This window comes from Canis lupus, chromosome 23 (genome assembly GCF_003254725.2).
Source record: "Canis lupus dingo isolate Sandy chromosome 23, ASM325472v2, whole genome shotgun sequence".
Taxonomy (NCBI): Eukaryota; Metazoa; Chordata; class Mammalia; order Carnivora; family Canidae; genus Canis; species Canis lupus.
The window spans coordinates 1,625,460-1,644,450 of record NC_064265.1 but is presented as its reverse complement, the minus strand read 5'-3'; the positions used below and the strand labels follow the sequence as shown (position 1 = coordinate 1,644,450).

General features: G+C 41.5%; 1 protein-coding gene across 9 annotated transcripts in view; it reads right to left on the bottom strand.

Annotated features, from left to right (window-relative positions):
* The window catches only part of GINS1 (GINS complex subunit 1), a 35,621-nt gene extending 17,230 nt beyond the window's left edge, over positions 1-18,391 (bottom strand). For 3 of the 9 annotated variants that reach the window (XM_025461502.3, XM_025461503.3, XM_025461496.3), the window contains exons 1-5: positions 18,153-18,388; positions 12,253-12,317; positions 8,224-8,322; positions 7,623-7,713; positions 1,734-1,850 (exon numbers count right to left, since the gene is read on the bottom strand). In XM_025461502.3, coding sequence (XP_025317287.1) covers positions 1,734-1,850; positions 7,623-7,713; positions 8,224-8,322; positions 12,253-12,317; positions 18,153-18,227 — 447 coding nt within the window. In that variant the 5' untranslated portion in view covers positions 18,228-18,388. Of the gene's footprint in view, positions 1-1,733; positions 1,851-7,622; positions 7,714-8,223; positions 8,323-12,252; positions 12,318-15,663; positions 15,891-17,003; positions 17,801-17,853; positions 18,013-18,152 lie in introns of those variants that run through there. The other 6 variants (XM_025461498.3, XM_025461500.3, XM_025461494.3 and 3 more) reach the window with 6 other exon arrangements.
* Between the last annotated feature and the right edge of the window lie 600 nt (positions 18,392-18,991).

Sequence of the window (18,991 nt, the reverse complement as noted above, 5' to 3'; positions counted from 1 at the left end):
TTATGGCTACAAAACGGCATTAATTAACTTCTTTTATTCCTACTGCATTTGTAAGCTGGAATTCTTCTATTAAGAAGAAATTTCCCTTGTAAACAACTTGGTTACCCTGAGATACAGTTTGTACAGTAAAAGCCGACGGATGCCTGATCCCATACTTTTTATTCACTGCTTTTCAGAATAGCTGCATCCCTCATTATTCTCTAAGGGGGACCAAAAAGATTTTTCTTACGTTGTTATTATTTGGTCTCATTATGCATTCATGCTTTCGACATAACCAATGTGATTCGATTCACTGCTCCCACTTACTTGGCACTCCCCACTGAAGTCCTTAATACTCAATACACTGTGCTTTCTAGGAAAACAAGTATTCCAAGCACAGCTTGTGCATTTTTATTTAGGATCTGGAATCAGCCTTTTATCTCCCCTCTAGTTAAGTCTGGTTTTCTTTAGTGGGAAATGGCATTAGACTCCAGAATTTGGATGCTTGTGGCTCTGGGCTGTTGGTGTTTCTAGGTCTGTCTAGTGGACACAGCTAAAAAACACTTTTTTGAAAAGAGAGATGATTCAACATGAGTCCATGCTGATTTTTCAAACTCCAGTTTGGGAATATAGGACTTTCATTTAACTTTTTCATTTTAATATTCGAAACTCTAGTCCCTTATTTTGAAAATCTTGGCTCCTGGTACCACTACTTTTTTGCTTGATTTAGCAATATATAAACTGTTTCAAAATAACAGTAATAGTAACAGTAATATTATTACTCTTATTATCACTGATATTATTACTAATAATATGATTACTAAAAACAGGTTAAGATTTCTCTGTAACTCTTTTCATCCCTAGGACGTATCTACTAGGTATATACAATCAATTTATGTATTTTAAAGTAATTTAAAGTAATTCCTGTTTGACTAATCTACCAACTTGAAACATAGGTTCATTTCTTTCATTGTGCTTTCAAAATCTGTGGGCTGGCTTTCCGTTTTGTTTTAATTTTTAATAATATGTAAAATATTTACATAGTTCCAAATTTACAACTATTAAAAATATGCACACTGAGAAACCTTCTACCCTATTCACACCACCCCTTAGAGGTAGTATTTTTGGTTTGGATATATGTTTCCTTTCTTTCTTAATGTGTATTAATATATATTCATATACTCTTCCCTCTTAGACAACAGTTTCTAAGCATAATCTATGCATTAAAGAAAAATCCATTTTCTTTCTTTTTTCTTTTTTTTCTAAGATTTTATTTTTATTTATTCATGAGAGATGGGGGGGAGAGAGGGGGAGAGAGGGAGAGAGAGAGAGAGAGAGAGAGAGAGAGAGAGAGAGAGAGAGGCAGAGACACAGGCAGAGGGAGAAGCAGGCTCCATGCAGGGAGCTCAACATGGGACTCAATCCCAGGTCCCCAGGATCATGCCCTGGACTGAAGGTGGCGCTAAACCGTTGAGCCACCCAGGCTGCCCTAAAGATTTTATTTTTAAGTAACCTCTACACCCCACACAAGGCTCAAATTCACCACCCTGAGATTAAGAGCCACATGCCCTACCAATTGAGCCAGGCAGGCACACCAAGAAAAATCTGTCTTTATTTTTTATTGTTTTAAAAGATTTTATTTATTTATTCATGAGAGGCAGAGACAGAGACAGAGAGAGAAAGAGAGAGACGGCGGCACTAAACCACTGAAACACCAGGGCTGGCCGAAAAATCTGTCTTTACGGTATACTTACTTCTATATATAGGCTTTTCGGAGGTTTCATATCCTGCGTGATGTCCAAACCTTCGTCTCCTCCCAGTGACCTCATATAAGTAGCAAGGGACTTTTTATAATGATTGAACCACTCCACCTGTAAACATAAAGATGGTCATTTGACAAAGTTATAAGAAAACAAACTTGCAGAAATTGTATACTCATCCTTTCATAAACAGCACACTTCCCCACATAGATCATTACTGACCATGCACTCATTTAAATCAAGTATTACTGATTGCCTGCTATGAACAGCACTGGTCTGGGGATTTAGGATGGATCATTTAACAAAGTGAATAAAAATCTCTATTCTCACAGAAGTTACATCCTAGCATAATCACAGACCTAAGGAATATTCCACCAGGTACAGAACCATGAAAAATACACCATTTCAGAATTATGATCTCTTCAAACTCTGCATTGGCAGATTTTCTGAAAACTATAAAACCTGCTGAGAAAAACACCCAAATGTCCATCAACTGATGAGTGGATATGTCTATCTGTACAATGGAATATCATTCAGCCATATATCAATATTATTCAGCCATATATCAATGAAGTTCTGGTACATGTCAACACATAGATGAACTTTAAAAATATGCTAAGTGAAAGGCACAAAAGGCCACATATTGCGTGATTCCACTTAAATGAAAAATCTAATATGTAAATCTATATATACAGAGAGGGACATCTGGGTGGCTCAGTGGTTGAGCATCTGCCTTTGGCTCAGGGCATGATCCCAGAGTCCCTGGATCGGGTCCCACATCAGGCTCCCTGCATGGAGCCTGCTTCTCCCTCTGCCTGTGTCTCTGCCTCTCTCTCTCTGTGTCTCATGAATAAATAAATAAAATCTTAAAAAAAAAATCTATATACAGAGAAAGTAGATTATTAGCTTTCAGGGGCTAGGAAGAGGGGAAAGAATATGGAGTAACTGATAATGGATACAAGTTTTTTTTTGGGAATGATGAAATATTCTGGAATAAGATGATGGTAATAGATGTACAACTCTGAATGTACAAAAAAACCAGAGTTGTATACTTAAAAAAAATTTTTTTTAAGATTTTTATTTATTTATGAGAGACACACAGAGAGAGAGGCAGAGACACAGGCAGAGCGAGAAGCAGGCTCCATGCAGGGAGCCCGATGTGGGACTTGATCCCAGGTCTCCAGGATCAAACCCGGGGCCGAAGGCAGTGCTAAACCGCTGGGCTACCCAGGCTTCCCGAGCTGTATACTTTAGAAGTGTAAACTTGATGGTACAGAAATTATATCTCAGTAAATCTGTTACTTTTTCATTGTTGAGAGATATTAAAGAAGACCTAAATATATGGAGGGATATACCACATTCATGATTCAGTATTATAATAATATCAACTCACCTATGGATTCAATTTAATCTCAATTAAAAAAAAAAACAGTAGAACCTGACTGAGTCTAAAATTTACATGGAAAGGCAAAGGGACAAAAATATTTGAGACACTTAAAAAAGAACAAGATGGCAAGACTTACACAAGACTTACAATAAAGTTACAATAATTAAAACAGTGTAAAAAAAAAAAAAAAACAGTGTAGAATTGGTGAGAGGATAGATTAAGAGAATAGAAGAGAAAGTTCCCTATCCCAAATCCTGATATATTGACACTCAATTTACGACAAAAGTGGTACCACACATAGAGCAATGGGGAAAGGAGGACCTTTTCAATTAAGTGGTAGTGGATCATCTCCATATCTATATTTAAAATGCAACTTGACATTATACACAGACATCAATGCCAGTACCATAGATCTTCTCATGAAAGGTACAGCAATACAGCTCCTAAAAGACTACACAGAAAAATGTCTTCATAACCTCATTAGAAAGTGTGTGTATGTGTACGTGCGTGTGCATGTGCTTGTGTCCCTGGGTTCAATAATGCACCTGAATGACTCACAGAACTGGAGAGCAATACACTTACAATCACAATTTTACCATAGTGAAAGGGTAAGAATCAGAACCAATCGAAGGAAGACACAGGGTGAGATCTGGGAAGGTACTACAGGGTAGCCCCAAGATGGGCCAGTTTGGCATAAAGACTGTTTTGAATTAAAAAGCAATCAAAACCCAGCAGATTCAGGAAAAGCTCTTTACCTCCCTTACAAATGCCTTAAAACAATTTAGAGGACTTGCTCTAGGAAAAGAGTGATCACCAAAGACAACTACATTATACCACAAACAAGATAGACAGGAACCTAGCAAGGCCTGCTTACTCAAAGTCCTCTCTTTCTTTCCTTTGAAGTCCTAAACCTCTAACCCTTGGGGCACTTGGCTGGCTCAGCTGGTAGAGCATATGACTCTTGATCTCAAGAGTTTTGAGTTCAAGCCCCACATTGGACAGAGCTTACATTAAAAAAAAAAAAAAAGTATATATATATACATACATACACACACACACATCATTTTGCCCGTTTTTGGAATTTCCATGTGTAGATTCCTTGTATGATGAAATTTGATTTTCTCCTGTTGGTCTGTTTCATGTTGGGGCACCAGGGTGGCTCAATCAGTTAAAGGTCTGACTCTTGATTTTGACTGTCATGATCTCAGGATGGTGAGATCCAGTCCCTGTGCACAGGGACTGCTTGAGATTTCCTCTCTCTCCCTCTCCCCTCCTCCCAACTGTGCAAGGGCACGCACTCTCTCTAATGAATAAATAAATAAGGTTTTTTAAAAAAAAGTATCAAGTCAATTGGATTCTTAGTCTGGCTAAAAGGACCTTGATGGGGACAGGATATTCTTGCTCCCTGACAGTAAGCAAACATGAAACTTCCAGTGTCCTCTCCCTAAGGAATCATGACACACTGACCTGGCACAATGATGTGTAACAATATATACAAAGTACCATCGACCAGGGAGGCTCACACAAGTTTTCGTGTCCAGAATTTTTACCAGGTGTTCATCACACAAGGATCATTGCTCAATCACTATCCATGTGACAGCTCCATCTCTAGCTCTCTGGAAGTTTGACTGACCTCAAGGGATTCAAAGCTCCAAACCTAAGATAGCAAGAACCCTCAAGTTTGAAGCCAGTGAATTAGAAGGGGGGTAGCCCTGGGAACCCCCAAACCTGCGGTTGGTGTCTGCAGTTAAGGGCAGTCTTAGCCTGTGAGGTTTATTTAGTCAAACTCTAGATAGTATCGAAGTCATCGCAAGCCTGTAGTAGGTATTACCATCCTCATTCTGTAAATGAGGAAATGCAGGCATAGAGAGAACTCAAGTCACTTGCCCAAGATTAGACAGTGGCAGAAACAACATAGGAACCCAAGTTCATGTGACTCTAGGCCTATGTCCTTAAATACTGGGCTAGCTTTGAGCCTTAGTGACTAGACAAATGAAGAGGTTTTTTTTTAAATGATATAATTTTTTTCATTTAAATTCAATTAATTACATACTGTATTATACGTTTCAGAGGTGGAGTTCAGTGATTCATCAGTCTTCTATAATACCCAGTGCTTATTACATCACATGCCCTCCTTAATGTCCATCACCCAATTAGTCCATTTTCCCATCCCCCTCCCCTCCACCAACTATCAGTTTGTTTGTTAAGAGTCTCTTATGGTTTGTCTTCCTCTCTGATCTTAGCTTGCTTTAGTTTTCCCTCCCTACCCGTACGATCCTGTTTTCTTTTTTAAGGTTTTATTTATTTATTTATTCATGAGAGACACAGAGAGAGGCACAGACACAGAGGGAGAAGCAAGCTCCATGCAGGGAGCCTGACATGGGACTCGATCCAGGAACTCCAGGGTCACAGACTGGGCCGAAGGCAGGTGCTAAAACCACCGAGCCACCCAGGTGTCCCAGTTTTGTTTCTTAAATTCCACATGAGTGAGATCATAGAATAATTGTTTCTCTGATTGACTTACTTTGCTTAACATAATACCCTCTAGTTCCATCCACAATGTTGCAAATGAGAAGATGTCATTTTTTTTTTCTATGTCTGAGTAGTATTCCATTTTTGCATTCATGCTCTTCAGGGGTATTGGTCTGTAATTCTCCTTTTTGGTGGGGTCTTTGTTTGGTTTTGAGATCAAGGTAGAGCTGGCCTCATAGACTTTGGAAGTTTTCCTTCCATTTCTATAAAACAACAGAATATGCATTCTTCTCGAGTGCATATGGAACATTCTCCAGAATAGATCATACACTGGGTCACAAATCAGGTCTCAACCAGTACCAAAAGACTGGGACCATTTCCTGCATATTTTCAGACTAAAATGCTTTCAAACACAAGAGGAAATTTGGAAAGAACTCTAATACATGGAGGTTAAACAACATGCTACTGAACAACGAATGGGTCAACCTGGAAATTTAAGGAGGAATTTTAAAAATTTATGTAAACCAATGAAAATGAAAACACAACTGTTCAGACAGATCCTTTGGGATACAGCAAAGGTGGTCCTAAGAGGCAAGTATACAGCAATATAGGCCTTACTTAAGAAATGAGAAAAATACACAACGCAATGTGGCACCTAAAGCAGCTGGAGAAAGAACAGCAAATAAAGCCTAAACCCAGCAGGAAAAGAGAAATAACAAAGATTAGCACAGAAATAAATGAAATAGAAATCAAAAGAAGAGTAGAACAGATCAATGAAATTAGAAGCTGGTTCTTTGAAAGAATAAGATTGATAAACCCCTGGCCAGACTTATCAAAAAGAAAGGACCTAAATTAATATAATAATGAATGAAAAAAGAGAGAACACAACCAACACCAAAGTAATACAATTATATGAACACATTATGAGCAACTATTGGCCAACAAATAAGGCAATCTGGAAGAAATGGATGCATTCCTAGAGATGTATAAAACTGAATGTACCAGGGATTCCTGGGTGGCTCAGCGGTTGAGTTCCCGCCTTTGGGTCAGGGCATGATCCTGGAGTCCTGGGATCGAGTCCCACATCAGGCTCCCTGCATGGAGCCTGCTTCTCCGTCTGCCTGTGTCTCTGCCTCTCTATGTGTCTCTCATGGATAAATAAATAAAATCTTTAAAAAAAAAAAAAAAAAAACACAACTGAATCTACCAAAACTAGAACAGGAAGAAATAGAAAACCTGAACAGACCCATAACCAGCAAGGAAATTGAAACAGACATCAAAAATCTCCAGGACTAAGTGGCTTCCCAGGGGAATTCTACCAAACATTTATTTATTTATTTATTTATTTATTTATTTATTTATTTATTTATTTATTTTTATTTTTATTTATTTTTTATTTTTATTTATTTTCCATTTATAAAAAGATTTTATTTATTTATTCATGAGAGACACAGAGAGAGACCGAGAGAGACAGAGAGACAGAGAGACAGGCAGAGGGAGAAGGAGGTTCCACTCAGGGAGCTCAACATAGGACTCGATCCCGGGACCTCAGGATCATGCCCTGGGCTGAAGGCGCTAAATCACTGAGCCACTGAGCCACCCAGGCTGCCCCTCTACCTAACATTTAAAGAAGAATTAGTCCCTATTCTTCTAAAGCTGTTTCAAAAAATGAAGAGTTTTGTTACAGATATTCACGCTAATTAGAAAAATGCACATGTGCTCCCATACACACAACAGTCTCTCTCTCTTTATGGAAATCCCTACATAATAATGCCAGTTTTTTATTCCTACTGATGGATCACTAATAAGTAACATAATGGGACTTTTTTGTTAATGAGAGAGGTTTCCATGTAGCATTTAGAATTACTCCATTCTCATCACAGTATATACTAAATACATACAGACCAAAAAAGTGCTAAAAAAACAGATGTTAAAGACAAAGAGTAATACTATAAATGCCATTTCAGAACAATGCCAGAAGCATTTTTTCACATTCAGAAATGGGAACAACAGCACGAGCTTACTTCTTCGGCAGACATGTGAAACCGTAGAGCGTTGGGCAGGACACTGCCATACTCCCATCTGAGCGCTCTGATCCGAAGCAATCGGTCATACCTGGGATATAAAGAAGGTATGAGACTGCATCACCCTAGGAGACGCCTTGGGGACAATGGGGAAACTTAAGTATGGACTGGATGGGTATGGGGAAGGGTTCTTGGTTTCTCTAGGTTGAGAATGGTGCCATGGTCACAGGATAAAAGGCCCAAATGTCCTTATTTCTTAGAGATGCATACTAAAATATTCAATGGTAAAATCCCATCATGTTTTCGAATAGTTTAACACAGATGAATAAAACAAGATGAAGCAAATACAGCAAAATGTTAAAAATTGTTAAACCTATATGATGGCTCCATAGGGGCTCATAATATTATTTTCCCTAGTTTTATGAATACAGTGATTTTTCATGATAAAAAAAATTAATGGAAAAAAAAAGTATTTAGAATGCTTCTGTAAGAAAAATAAATCTAAGAATTTCTGTCATCCATTTGAAGTAGTTAATTAGGAAGCTACATGGAAAGCCCTCCACTGTTTCCTGCCACACCAAGCAAAAACTGAGAAGCTCACAAATACGCTACAGCACAGCGTCGATTCCTCAACAAAGAGCAGTGTCGAAATTTGATGGTTGGTATCAAGTCACTTCGTCCACCTGACTTTACTTCATTCCTGGTAAGAATATATAAGAAGAAAAGAACAAATATGTGTATTTCAGCATAAGGAAAATTTTCAAAACCAACTAACAACTGATTTGCATGTTTGTATCTATTTATAATTACCAGTTAATCTAACCAAATAGTACCTGCCTCCACATCAGAGCTTTTACTAGTATATTAAAAGATAAAAAAGCCAAAAGCCAAAAGTGAACTAATCTACTAAGATCATGCTGTCAATGTTTTGTTTAAGCATTTGGTATTTTGAATTTTTGCACACTGATTAATCTCCATTATTTTCAAAAGATAAGCATTATGCTTACTTACTTTTTGGAATTCCTTTATCATGATGGGATAAGAAACAAACTTAACATCATGGTTCACAGGTTTATGGTCTTATGTCATGTTTTTATTTGAAATGGTACTACTCTTTTGTAGTTTTTCCAAATCCTTACAATAAAGTGAGTTACAATGGAGTCAAAATGGTTCTTCATTTATCCCACAAATATTTATTGATCTTCAACTATGTACATGTCCTATACTGCAGTGTTCTTCACATAGAGAGGGAAAAATTTTGGTTTTACTCTATAAAATGCACATCCTCGGGATCCCTGGGTGGCACAGCGGTTTGGCGCCTGCCTTTGGCCCGGGGCGTGATCCTGGAGACCCGGGATCGAGTCCCAAGTCGGGCTCTAGGTGCATGGAGCCTGCTTCTCCCTCTGCCTATGTCTCTGCCTCTCTCTCTATCTCTCTGTTTGACTATCATAAATAAATAAAAATTAAAAAAAATAAAATGCACATCCTCTTAGGTATTAGACAAGTATCACATTTAAAAACCAGATGTATAATTAATGGGCAAAGAGTTTCAGAATTACACAATAAAGGATTATGAAAATGAATGGTGATTACAGCTGTGTAACATTATGCACATATTTAATATTACTGAACTGTACACTTAAAATGACTGAGATGACAAATTTTATGTTATTTATATTTTACCAAAACAAAAATGATGGGGAAAAAAAAAACAAAGACAGATGTACAGAATGAGGAAAACTCTACTTTGGAGTTTTAAAAGGAATTGGATGAATATGAAAAGGATTCCTTCCTGCAGTGCCTGCTCTAGGCCTTGAAAATAGAGGCAAAATCTATGTCCCTGTCGTATCAAGTCTTCTAGATCTGCTGTGTACACTTGTCACTCTCTGAAAGATTTGTTCTCCACATTGTTTACCATGTGTTCTGGATTATAAAGAAACAGTCAGTACAGGGCAGGCCGGGTGGCTCAGCGGTTTAGCGCCACCTTCAGTCCAGGGTGATCCCGGAGACCGCGGATCGAGTCCTACGTCGGGCTTCCTGCATGGAGCCTGTTTCTCCCTCTGCCTGTGTCTCTGCCTCTCTCTCTGTGTGTCTCTCATGAATAAATAAATAAAATATTTAAAAAAATAAAAAGTACAAAGATAACATCAGAGTATTTTGTTAAGTACATAAGGACTTCCTAAAAAACCGTTTTTTTACATCAGCAATTAAAAAGGAATAGATCTTTTCTGACAAATTTTAACAGAAACTGGTAATAATGAGTGCCTTCCATCACCCACCAAGGAATTAGGAGGATGGGGCATGGAATTTTGGATCACAAATTTGCAAATGGTACAAATATAGCAAATACAGGAAAATCATTCCCTTACTGGACTAAGGCCTATTAAGCTACCTCCTAAATAAATTTGTCTTTAATCTGTTCACTTTCAACTAAGTCAAGGTCACCTCTGCTATCACCTGTGAGACCAGGATGCTATCACCTGGTTATCAACTGGCTGACCAGCATGCTTCCCTCTCCTCTTGGTCCCCCTTGTCTACTGTCCATATAGCAGACAGGGTTATCTTTTATATTTATCTATTTATTTTTTATTTTTATTTTTTTAAGATTTATTTTTATTTATGATAGACATAGAGAGAGAGAGAGAGAGAGAGGCAGAGACACAGGCAGAGAGAGAAGCAGGCTCCATGCCGGGAGCTCGACGCGGGACCCGATCCCGGGACTCCAGGATCACGCCCTGGGCCAAAGGCAGGCGCGAAACCGCTGAGCCACCCAGGGATCCCCTATTTTTATCTATTTAAATTCAATTTACCAACATATAGTATACCGCCTAGTGCTCATCACATCACGTGCCCTCCTCAATGCCCATTACCCCATCACCTCACTCACCTCCCCCTTCAGCAATACTGTTTGTTTCCTAGAGTCAGGAGCCTCTCATGGTTTGTTGTCTTCTCAGTTTTCCCTACTCAGCTTCCCCCCTTTCCTTATGGTTCCTTCCATTACTTCTTATATTCTACATATGAGTGAAACCATAATTGTCATTCTCTGATTGGCTTATTTCACTCAGCTTAATACAGGGTGACCTTTGAAAACATAAACATGCCACACGCTTAAAAATCTCACCTGATGTCACCCTTTGCCTGCTTGCTAAGCTTCAGCCACACTGGCCTTCTTTATCTATCATTGTCCTGATCATCCACCCTCCTTCACAGCTCAGGGCCTTTGCATATGCTGCTCCTTCCACCTAGGATGCTTTCTGCCTACAATCACTGCCTTATTGAAACCAGCTTCTCCTTTAGACCTCAGCTGTAATGTCTCTTCCTTGGAGAGAACTCCTGGATTCCTCAATCTAAGCCTATCTTTGATTCATTATTCTCTCCCCTGGAACTCTGTTGTTTTCCTTCACGGCATGTATCCCAATTTGGTGTATCTGTATTTACATCTGTCTTCTGCACTGAACTGTGAAGGCCATGGGGGCAGACATCTTGACTGTGTTGTTTACAGCTGAAATACCAGAGCCACTTATCAGCACAGTCAATGAGTACTGTAATTGCATGAAATAATAAACAAATTGCTTGGGAACTTGAGATTAGGACTTTACTTCTGCCTTATACTTTTTGTAAACTGGCTGCAATTCTGGTTCTCATTCCATCTGTGAAAATTTTTCTGTATCTCTTCTTAAACATCGCAGTTGGAAAATGCTCCCATTGTTCATGTGTTCCACCAGATCTTACCAGCACGTTACTGATTTCTATGCCCAAGTAACTGATAAAAACACTGTACCTAACAAGGCCAAAGATGGAACTTCACGTCACAGACAGACTTCTCTCTAGCCTGAGATCTGAATATCTCACCTTTGATCCTGGAGTTGGTGGTTCTTTTTGTCTTACTCTTCACCAAATCATAAGAACCTATCAACTCTGTCACACAGCTCACTGTCTTCACTGGGCCACCACCATGCTCAGCTCCAAATGTTCTCTAAACCTAGAGCTCTCTCATTCACCAGGCTGTAGCCTTCCATTAGCATTGGTTCTTGGTGAACCGTGCACAAGCTTGGAAATCACTGCTGCTCCTACCAAGTCTATAAATTGAATGTTCTCCCTTTAATGCACTAAGGCAGCTCTTAGTGAAAGTGAGCAGTGGAAACTATTTTGTTTCACTGTTAGGATCTTTATTTGCTCCTATCTCATCTCTTCTAGATTCACTCTAATTCCTTGCAAGTGATATCATTCAAATAACAAATATTTATTGAGCATCTACTATGTACCACGCATGATTCGAATCTGTATACATTTAGGGTGGTCAACACAAATCCCTTCAGTCCTGTATAGCTACAGTATGATCAGGCTCACAGAGAATTAAAAAAAAAAATCATGGGGCACCTGAGTGGCTCAGTCGGTTAAGCATCTATCTTTGGCTCAGGCCTCGCATTGGGCTCCCTGCTCAGTGGGGAGTTTGCTTCTCCCTCTCTCTGCTCATTCATGTTCACTCTCTCTCTCAAATAAATAAAATCTTTAAAAAATAAGTAAATAGAAATTTTTAAAAATCGTATCTAAAAACTGATGTGACATTATCTGATTTCAGTATCATATTTCTTAAGCTTTTAAAAAATATCAATCTCATAAAACTTACACATCAGACTGGTTTTGTTCATATAAAGCTTTCATCTCCTCCAGAACTTGCCTGAGTCCATCCTCCTAGAACACATAAAATGATATCGATACACATCCATTAATTCCTCCAAGTCTATAGCAACGTTTGATCTACTCTACATTTCTTATTAAAAAACAATAATCCATTTATGCCTTACAGGGGTGGCTATAGCAAGTGTCGGTAAGGATGAGGAGAAATTAGAACTCTCATACATTAGAGGTAGGAATATTGGTACAGCCCTATGAAAAGCAGTATGATTCTTCAAAAAGTTAAACATAGAATTACCATATTACCCAGCAATTCCACTCTTAAACACTCGAGACTTGAAAATACATATTCATTCAAAAACTATGTACATAGGGGGATCCCTGGGTGGCTCAGCGGTTTGGCACCTGCCTTTGGCCCAGGGCGCGATCCTGGAGTCCCGGGATCGAGTCCCACGTCAGGCTCTCGGCATGCAGCCTGCTTCTCCCTCCTCCTGTGTCTCTGCCTCTCTCTCTCTCTCTCTCTCTATCATAAATAAATAAATCTTAAAAAAAAAAAAACTATGTACATAAATGTTCAGAGCAGCATTATTTATGGCAGCCCCAAAGTGAAAACACCCATATATCCCTCAACTGATGAACCAATAAACCAAATATGGTATATCCATTCAAAGGGCTATTATCTGTAGAGAAAAAGGAATGTAGTACAGTGTGCAACAACATGGATGAACTTTGTAAACAGTATTCTAAGTGAAGTTAACCATATACAAAAGGAAAAATATTGTGTGATTCCACTTACCTAAAATATCTAAAATAGGCAAATTCATGGAGATGGAAAGTAGATTAGAGGTTACTGGGGGCTGGGGCAAGAGGGAAGTAGGGAGCTATTGCTTAATAGTTACAGAGTTTCTGTCTGGGTTGATGAAAAAGTTTTCGAAGAAGAGTGATGGTTGCACAAGGATATGAATGTAATTGAAAGCGCTGAAGTGTACACTTAAAAATAGTTAAAATGGGTGCCTGGGTGGCTCAGCGATTGAGCAGCTGCCTTTGGCTCAGGGCGTGATCCTGGAGTCCCAGGATTGAGTCCCATATCGGGCTCCCTGCATGGAGCCTGCTTCTTCCTCTGCCTCTCTCTCTGTCTCTCGTGATAAAGAAATAAAAAAATCTTTTAAAAATAAAATAAAAATGGTTAAAATGGAAGATTTCATGTTATATATATTTTACTACAATAAAAAAATAGACCAAAAAAGCATTATAGGGATCCTTGGGTGGCTCAGTGGTTTAGCACCGCCTTCAGCCCAGGGCGTGATCCTGGAGTACCGGGATCGAGTCCCATGTCAGGCTCCCTGCATGGAGACTGCTTCTCCCTCTGCCTGTGTCTCTGCCTCTTTCTCTGTGTCTCTCATGAATAAATGAATAAAATCTTAAAAAAAAAAAAAAAAAAAGCATTATAAAAGGGAATGAAGTACGGACAATACAACACCATCAACATACTGATTAAGGATATTCTCAAATACATCGTACTAAGCAAAAGAAGTCAGATACAAAGGAATACATACTGTATGATCCCTGCTGGCCCTTTATAGAAAAAGTATGCATCTCCTGGCACACTGAATCTAGACCCTCCCCCTCAAAAAGACAAATATAATCTGTAGTCACAGAAAGTACATCTGTGGTTGCCTAAGGCTGGAGGTGGTAGGGAGCCACAGAAAGGGAGAAGGGAATTCTTGGGGTGACAGAAATCTTGACTGTGGTGCTGCTTACAAGGACGTACACAGTTGTAAAATTAAAACATTCTGCTAAATTTTATTTTGTTGTTATAAATTAGTATCTCAATAAAATTAACCACAAAAAAACCCACACAACAGTCCTATATAGAAGCAATAAGGCATGACAAAAGTATGTAAATAACTTTAATGAAAACAGATCTCAAAAGATTACTACAAAAAACAAACACTTGGGATCCCTGGGTGGCGCAGCGGTTTAGCGCCTGCCTTTGGCCCAGGGTGCGATCCTGGAGACCCGGGACTGAATCCTACGTCGGGCTCCCGGTGCATGGAGCCTGCTTCTATCTCTTCCTGTGTCTCTGCCTCTCTCTCTCTCTGTGACTATCATAAGTAAATAAAAAAATTAAAAAAAAAAAAAACACTTTTGGTTTGCAACAATGGAAGGACCAAAGGAATTTCTCTACTACCTATCTTGGGACAAATTTTTTAAAGATTTTCCTTTGGAAGGATACAAACATTAAAATTTTGGAGTTCAAAAACATTACACAGTAGGTAGTCAGCAATCCAAAGATAAGTGACCCAACTATTTTTAGGGCCAACATATATGTATTAACAAAAACATTTTAGCATTATTAATATAACTACAAAACAACTTAACCCTGTTCAAACATAAGAAAATACATAATTCCCAATAAAAAACCTAAGCATGACCTCTGTCTTCCCTTTCATTAAGTAGTTAAAAAGAGAGCATGGAGAAGTCTGATTTATTAGAATTCAGTTAAATAGGGGTGCCTGGGTCACTCAGTCGATTAAGCATCTGCCTCGAGCTCGGGTTATAATCCCAGGGTCCTGAGATCAAGCCCTGCATGGGGCTCCCTGTTTTGTGGGAAGCCTGTTCCTCCTTCTTCCTCTGCCTGCTGCTTCCCCTGTTTGTGCTCTCTGTCAAATAGATAAATAAAATCTTTAAAAAAAAAAAAAAAAGAGAGGGATCCCTGGGTGGCGCAGCGGTTTGGCGCCTGCCTTTGGCCCAGGGTGCGATCCTGGAGACCCGGGATCGAATCCCACGTCAGGCTCCCGGTGCATGGAGCCTGCTTCTCCCTCTGCCTGTGTCTCTGCCTCTCTCTCTCTCTCTATCATAAATTGAAAATAAAAGAAAAAAATATTAAAAAAAAAAAAAGAGAGACAGACACACAGATGCCTGGTGGCTCAGTGGTTAAGTGTCTGCCTTCAGCTGAGGGCATAATCCTGGAGTCTCAGGATCCAGTCCTACACTGGGGTCCCCTCAAGGAGCCTGGTGCTACCTCTGCCTATGTCTCTGCCTCTCTCTGTGTGTCTCTCGTGAATAAATAAATAAAATCTTAAAAAAAAAAAAGAATTGTTAAATATTTCTTTTATCAGCAAATAATATTTTAAGGAATAGCTGAAACTCCTGCATGATTAATAGATCTACAGGTATACAAAAGATGTGTAAAATAGTTCTATAAAAATAGACAATTTTATAAAAATGATTTCATATTTAATTTTTTTTTTTAAATCTGTAGTGAAAAATTGCACTGTTTTGTATTCCCATGTCAGGCTGGGAGCCTACGGTAATTTTCCTAAAAACTCACTTAAACTATTACCAGTTCTGCATATAGAAAGTGGACAATCATTTCAATTTGCTGAACACAGCAACTAACCTTGAGAGATCCTGGAATGAACAAGGCAGAGTTCCTGCTCTAAATCCAGTGACTATCATCTTCCTGGGAGGAATGATTCTTGAAGAGTCATGTGGGTAATGGGCCTATCAGCCCTCAGATCAATCAGATGGATTGGCCTGTCCCTGCTTGGCTGTGTCAGAGCAGCCAGCCTCCCTAGGCTGAGTCTTCCAGGCTACTGAGTCAGTCACCTGGCTGGCAGGTGGGTCTGTCAGTAGAAGGTGCATGTGCAAAAGGTGCTCTGCCAAACTAAGACCTAGAAAAAGGAGTGATTTTATAACTTCTAAGTCCCGCCCCAGCTCTCCCAAAAGTGGTAAACCAACACTTAAAATTTGTGTGAAACAGAGAGCTGGATGGACTAAGGGTCTGAAGAGCCAGTTGCAGGGCTGGTGTGGCCAGTTTCTGCTGACAAGCCTGTGCCTCTTTGGGCTTATTTCCTCTTATGTTAGATGACCTTCAAAGTGCCCAGCTGTCTGACTGCAGTATGGAGTCATATTTTACAGCCTACACACCTTGGCATTCCAGAATCTCTGAACTTCCCACTATTGTCTCCTAGCTTTTTAAATGAGGTAACTGTTCTAAAAGAACAGTAATCTAGGAAACCTGTGTCGGAGGTGAGGCTCTGCTCCAATATGCTGTATGTTCAGACAGTCCCTTAATTGATCTTTAATTTCTCTTGGCTCAGTCTCATCTGCAAAATGACCTGTTTGACCAGGCGCTTTTTAACGTTCAAAACAAAACTCAGGGCAGCCCCAGTGGCTCAGCAGTTTAGCGCCGCCTTTAACCCAGGGCATGATCCTGGAAACCCGGGATCGAGTCCCACGTCGGGCTCCCTGCCTGCCTGCCTGCCTGTCTCTCTCTCTGTCTCTAATAAATAAAATCTTAAACAAAAAAAAAACAAAAAAACCTCACCTTTCCCTAAACACTTCTCCTGAACTCTGATGTTGTAACTCAGAGAAAATCCCCCCAAGACCCTCTGATTTCTCCCTTTCATTCATTACCCACCCCATCTCCACTCCTGTTCTAGCAGGTGTAAGTCCTACTTGCCTTGTCTCAGAAACCCAGACACTGATTTGTGGGCCCAGTGACCAGACATAGTTTGGATCACACCCAGCTCTTACAGCAGGTCTGAGAGCGATCAGAACCACCCATAACCATCTCCCTGCCACCATTCTTCCTTGTTTCCAATCTGTTCCGCATCGTGCTGCCATCATTATCCTCAAAACATAAAACCTTCCCTAACACTCCCCTGTCTAAAATCCTTTACTGGCTTCCAAATGCCTTATACGTGAATACCCGGCGCTCCTCCGCCTAGAACACACCTTTGTAGCCTCTGCACACCTCAGTCACTCCTTCCTACGTGACCATGGGTCTCTGTGCGGCTGTATCCTTGGGATGCAATGCCTATCTTCCTTCTCAGGGTGGGCATCTCATCCTTCCAGGCGTGGGCCAAATGCCCCCTCCTCGACGCCAGGTTCATCCCAGTATTCCTCCTTGTGCTCCTATGTACACCTCTCTGGTGTCCTCACGGTGCATCCTAATACTCTTTGTGCCCCTGTCCCTGGCAGGGGAGCACATGCCCTGGCATCCACCCAGCCGCTGCCCTATGCTGTGGAAGGTAGACAAGTGTAGAATTTAGAGTCCAGATCCGGAGCCGGACTGCAAGGGTTCAAATCTTAGTTCCACTTCTTGCTGGCCACGGGCACGATACTCAATCTCCCCAAGCCTTTGTGTACAGGGCTGGAAGAAATGCTTTAAATCTCAAAGGGTTCTTAGGAGAATAACAATAACAGAGGCCAGGTGCTTAGTACCCTGTCGGGGTAAGTAACAGACACATATTATTAGTAACAAGTCGTAGCAGCAGCCGTGGTAGAAATAAGTACAAAACACGGACTTCGCCGCTACTGTCGGGCACAGGCCGGAGAACCTGGGCTGCGCCGCCCTTAGGAGCCCTCACGCTTCCCCATTTTTTGCACAAGACAAAGCCGGCACCGAAAGCTTGCGGAACTGCCCGAGGCCCCACGACGCAGTCAGGGTCCCCGCCTGGCGCAGAGGCCTCGCTCCCGCCCGAGCGCGCAACAAATCTGGATTGTCACCGGCACCGAGAAACGCTCGGTCAGACACAAAGCCCCGCAGTACTGCTCTGCGTGGAAAACACGGGGGGAAACAGACCCAGAGAATTCACCAACTCGCTGGCAAAAACAGGGGTGCTCTCTTTTTCCTGCTAAATCTTGCTTTCCCGTGTTCCAAAATGTCTGTTTCCGACTTCAGAGCAGGCCCCGCGAGAAAACCCGGCCTCCAAGATCTCAGGATCCAGTCCCACATCCGGGTCTGCAGGGACAGGGCAGAACCCCAGGGTCGCCTCCCCTCCCCGGCCCCGGCCCCGGCCCCGGCCCCGGCCCCGGCCCCGGCCCCCGCCCCCGCCCCGGCCCCTCAGCAAGACTAGCCCGCTTCCCCGCGTCCTCCCTCACATTGAAGGCCGGCAGCTGCCCTTCTGGCGCGCGATGCAGCTCGCGGACCAGTTCCATGGCCTTCTCGCAGAACATAGCCTACGCGCTCCGGTCCCGAGGCCCACGTCGACCGCCGGCTCTCACGCCAACAGTCGCCGGGGTCACGCGCGCCGCCCGGGGCTCCCACGGTTCCCGGTCCCACAGCGGCCGACACTCGCCTCCGCCCGGCTCTTTGGCGCCAAACACGCCCAACCAATAGAAACGCGCTCTGGGCCTCGCGGCCTACGGCGGCGGCCAAGGGACAGTTGCCGCCGCCGCGCAGCCGCACTCTAGGAGGGGCGGAGGCGGGGGGTGGGTGCCGCGTACTGCCCCAGGCCGGCTCCCCGGCTGCGATCCACCTGGTCTGAGCAGACTCGCAGCTCGCGATGGATGCTTATCTCGCAACTTCTTTTTTCCATTTATTCATTCATTTTTATTTATGACCAAGGGGGTTCACTCTGAGGTTGAGAAGGAACGCTCAGAAACTGGGTGTGCTTTAATCTTAGGACATAGCATTTCGTTTTAGTTTTGCAGGTGGGTTTTTGTTAACTAGAAAAGGGGAACCAACTCTTATTGGGTATCTCCTGTGTGGTAGGGGCTGTGACATTCATTTAATTCTCATGATTAATCGTCAGGTGGTGCTTCTAAGACTCTTGGTACTGATTAGAAAGCAAGATATGTAACTTCTTTTTCTTCGAGTAGGCTCTGAGCCGACCCTGGGGGCTCGCACCCGGGACTGACTCAGCCAGGGAGCCAACAACAGAACTTCCAAGGTCACGCCGCTTCTCAAGTTACTGACTTTTTTTTTTTTAAAGAAGAGC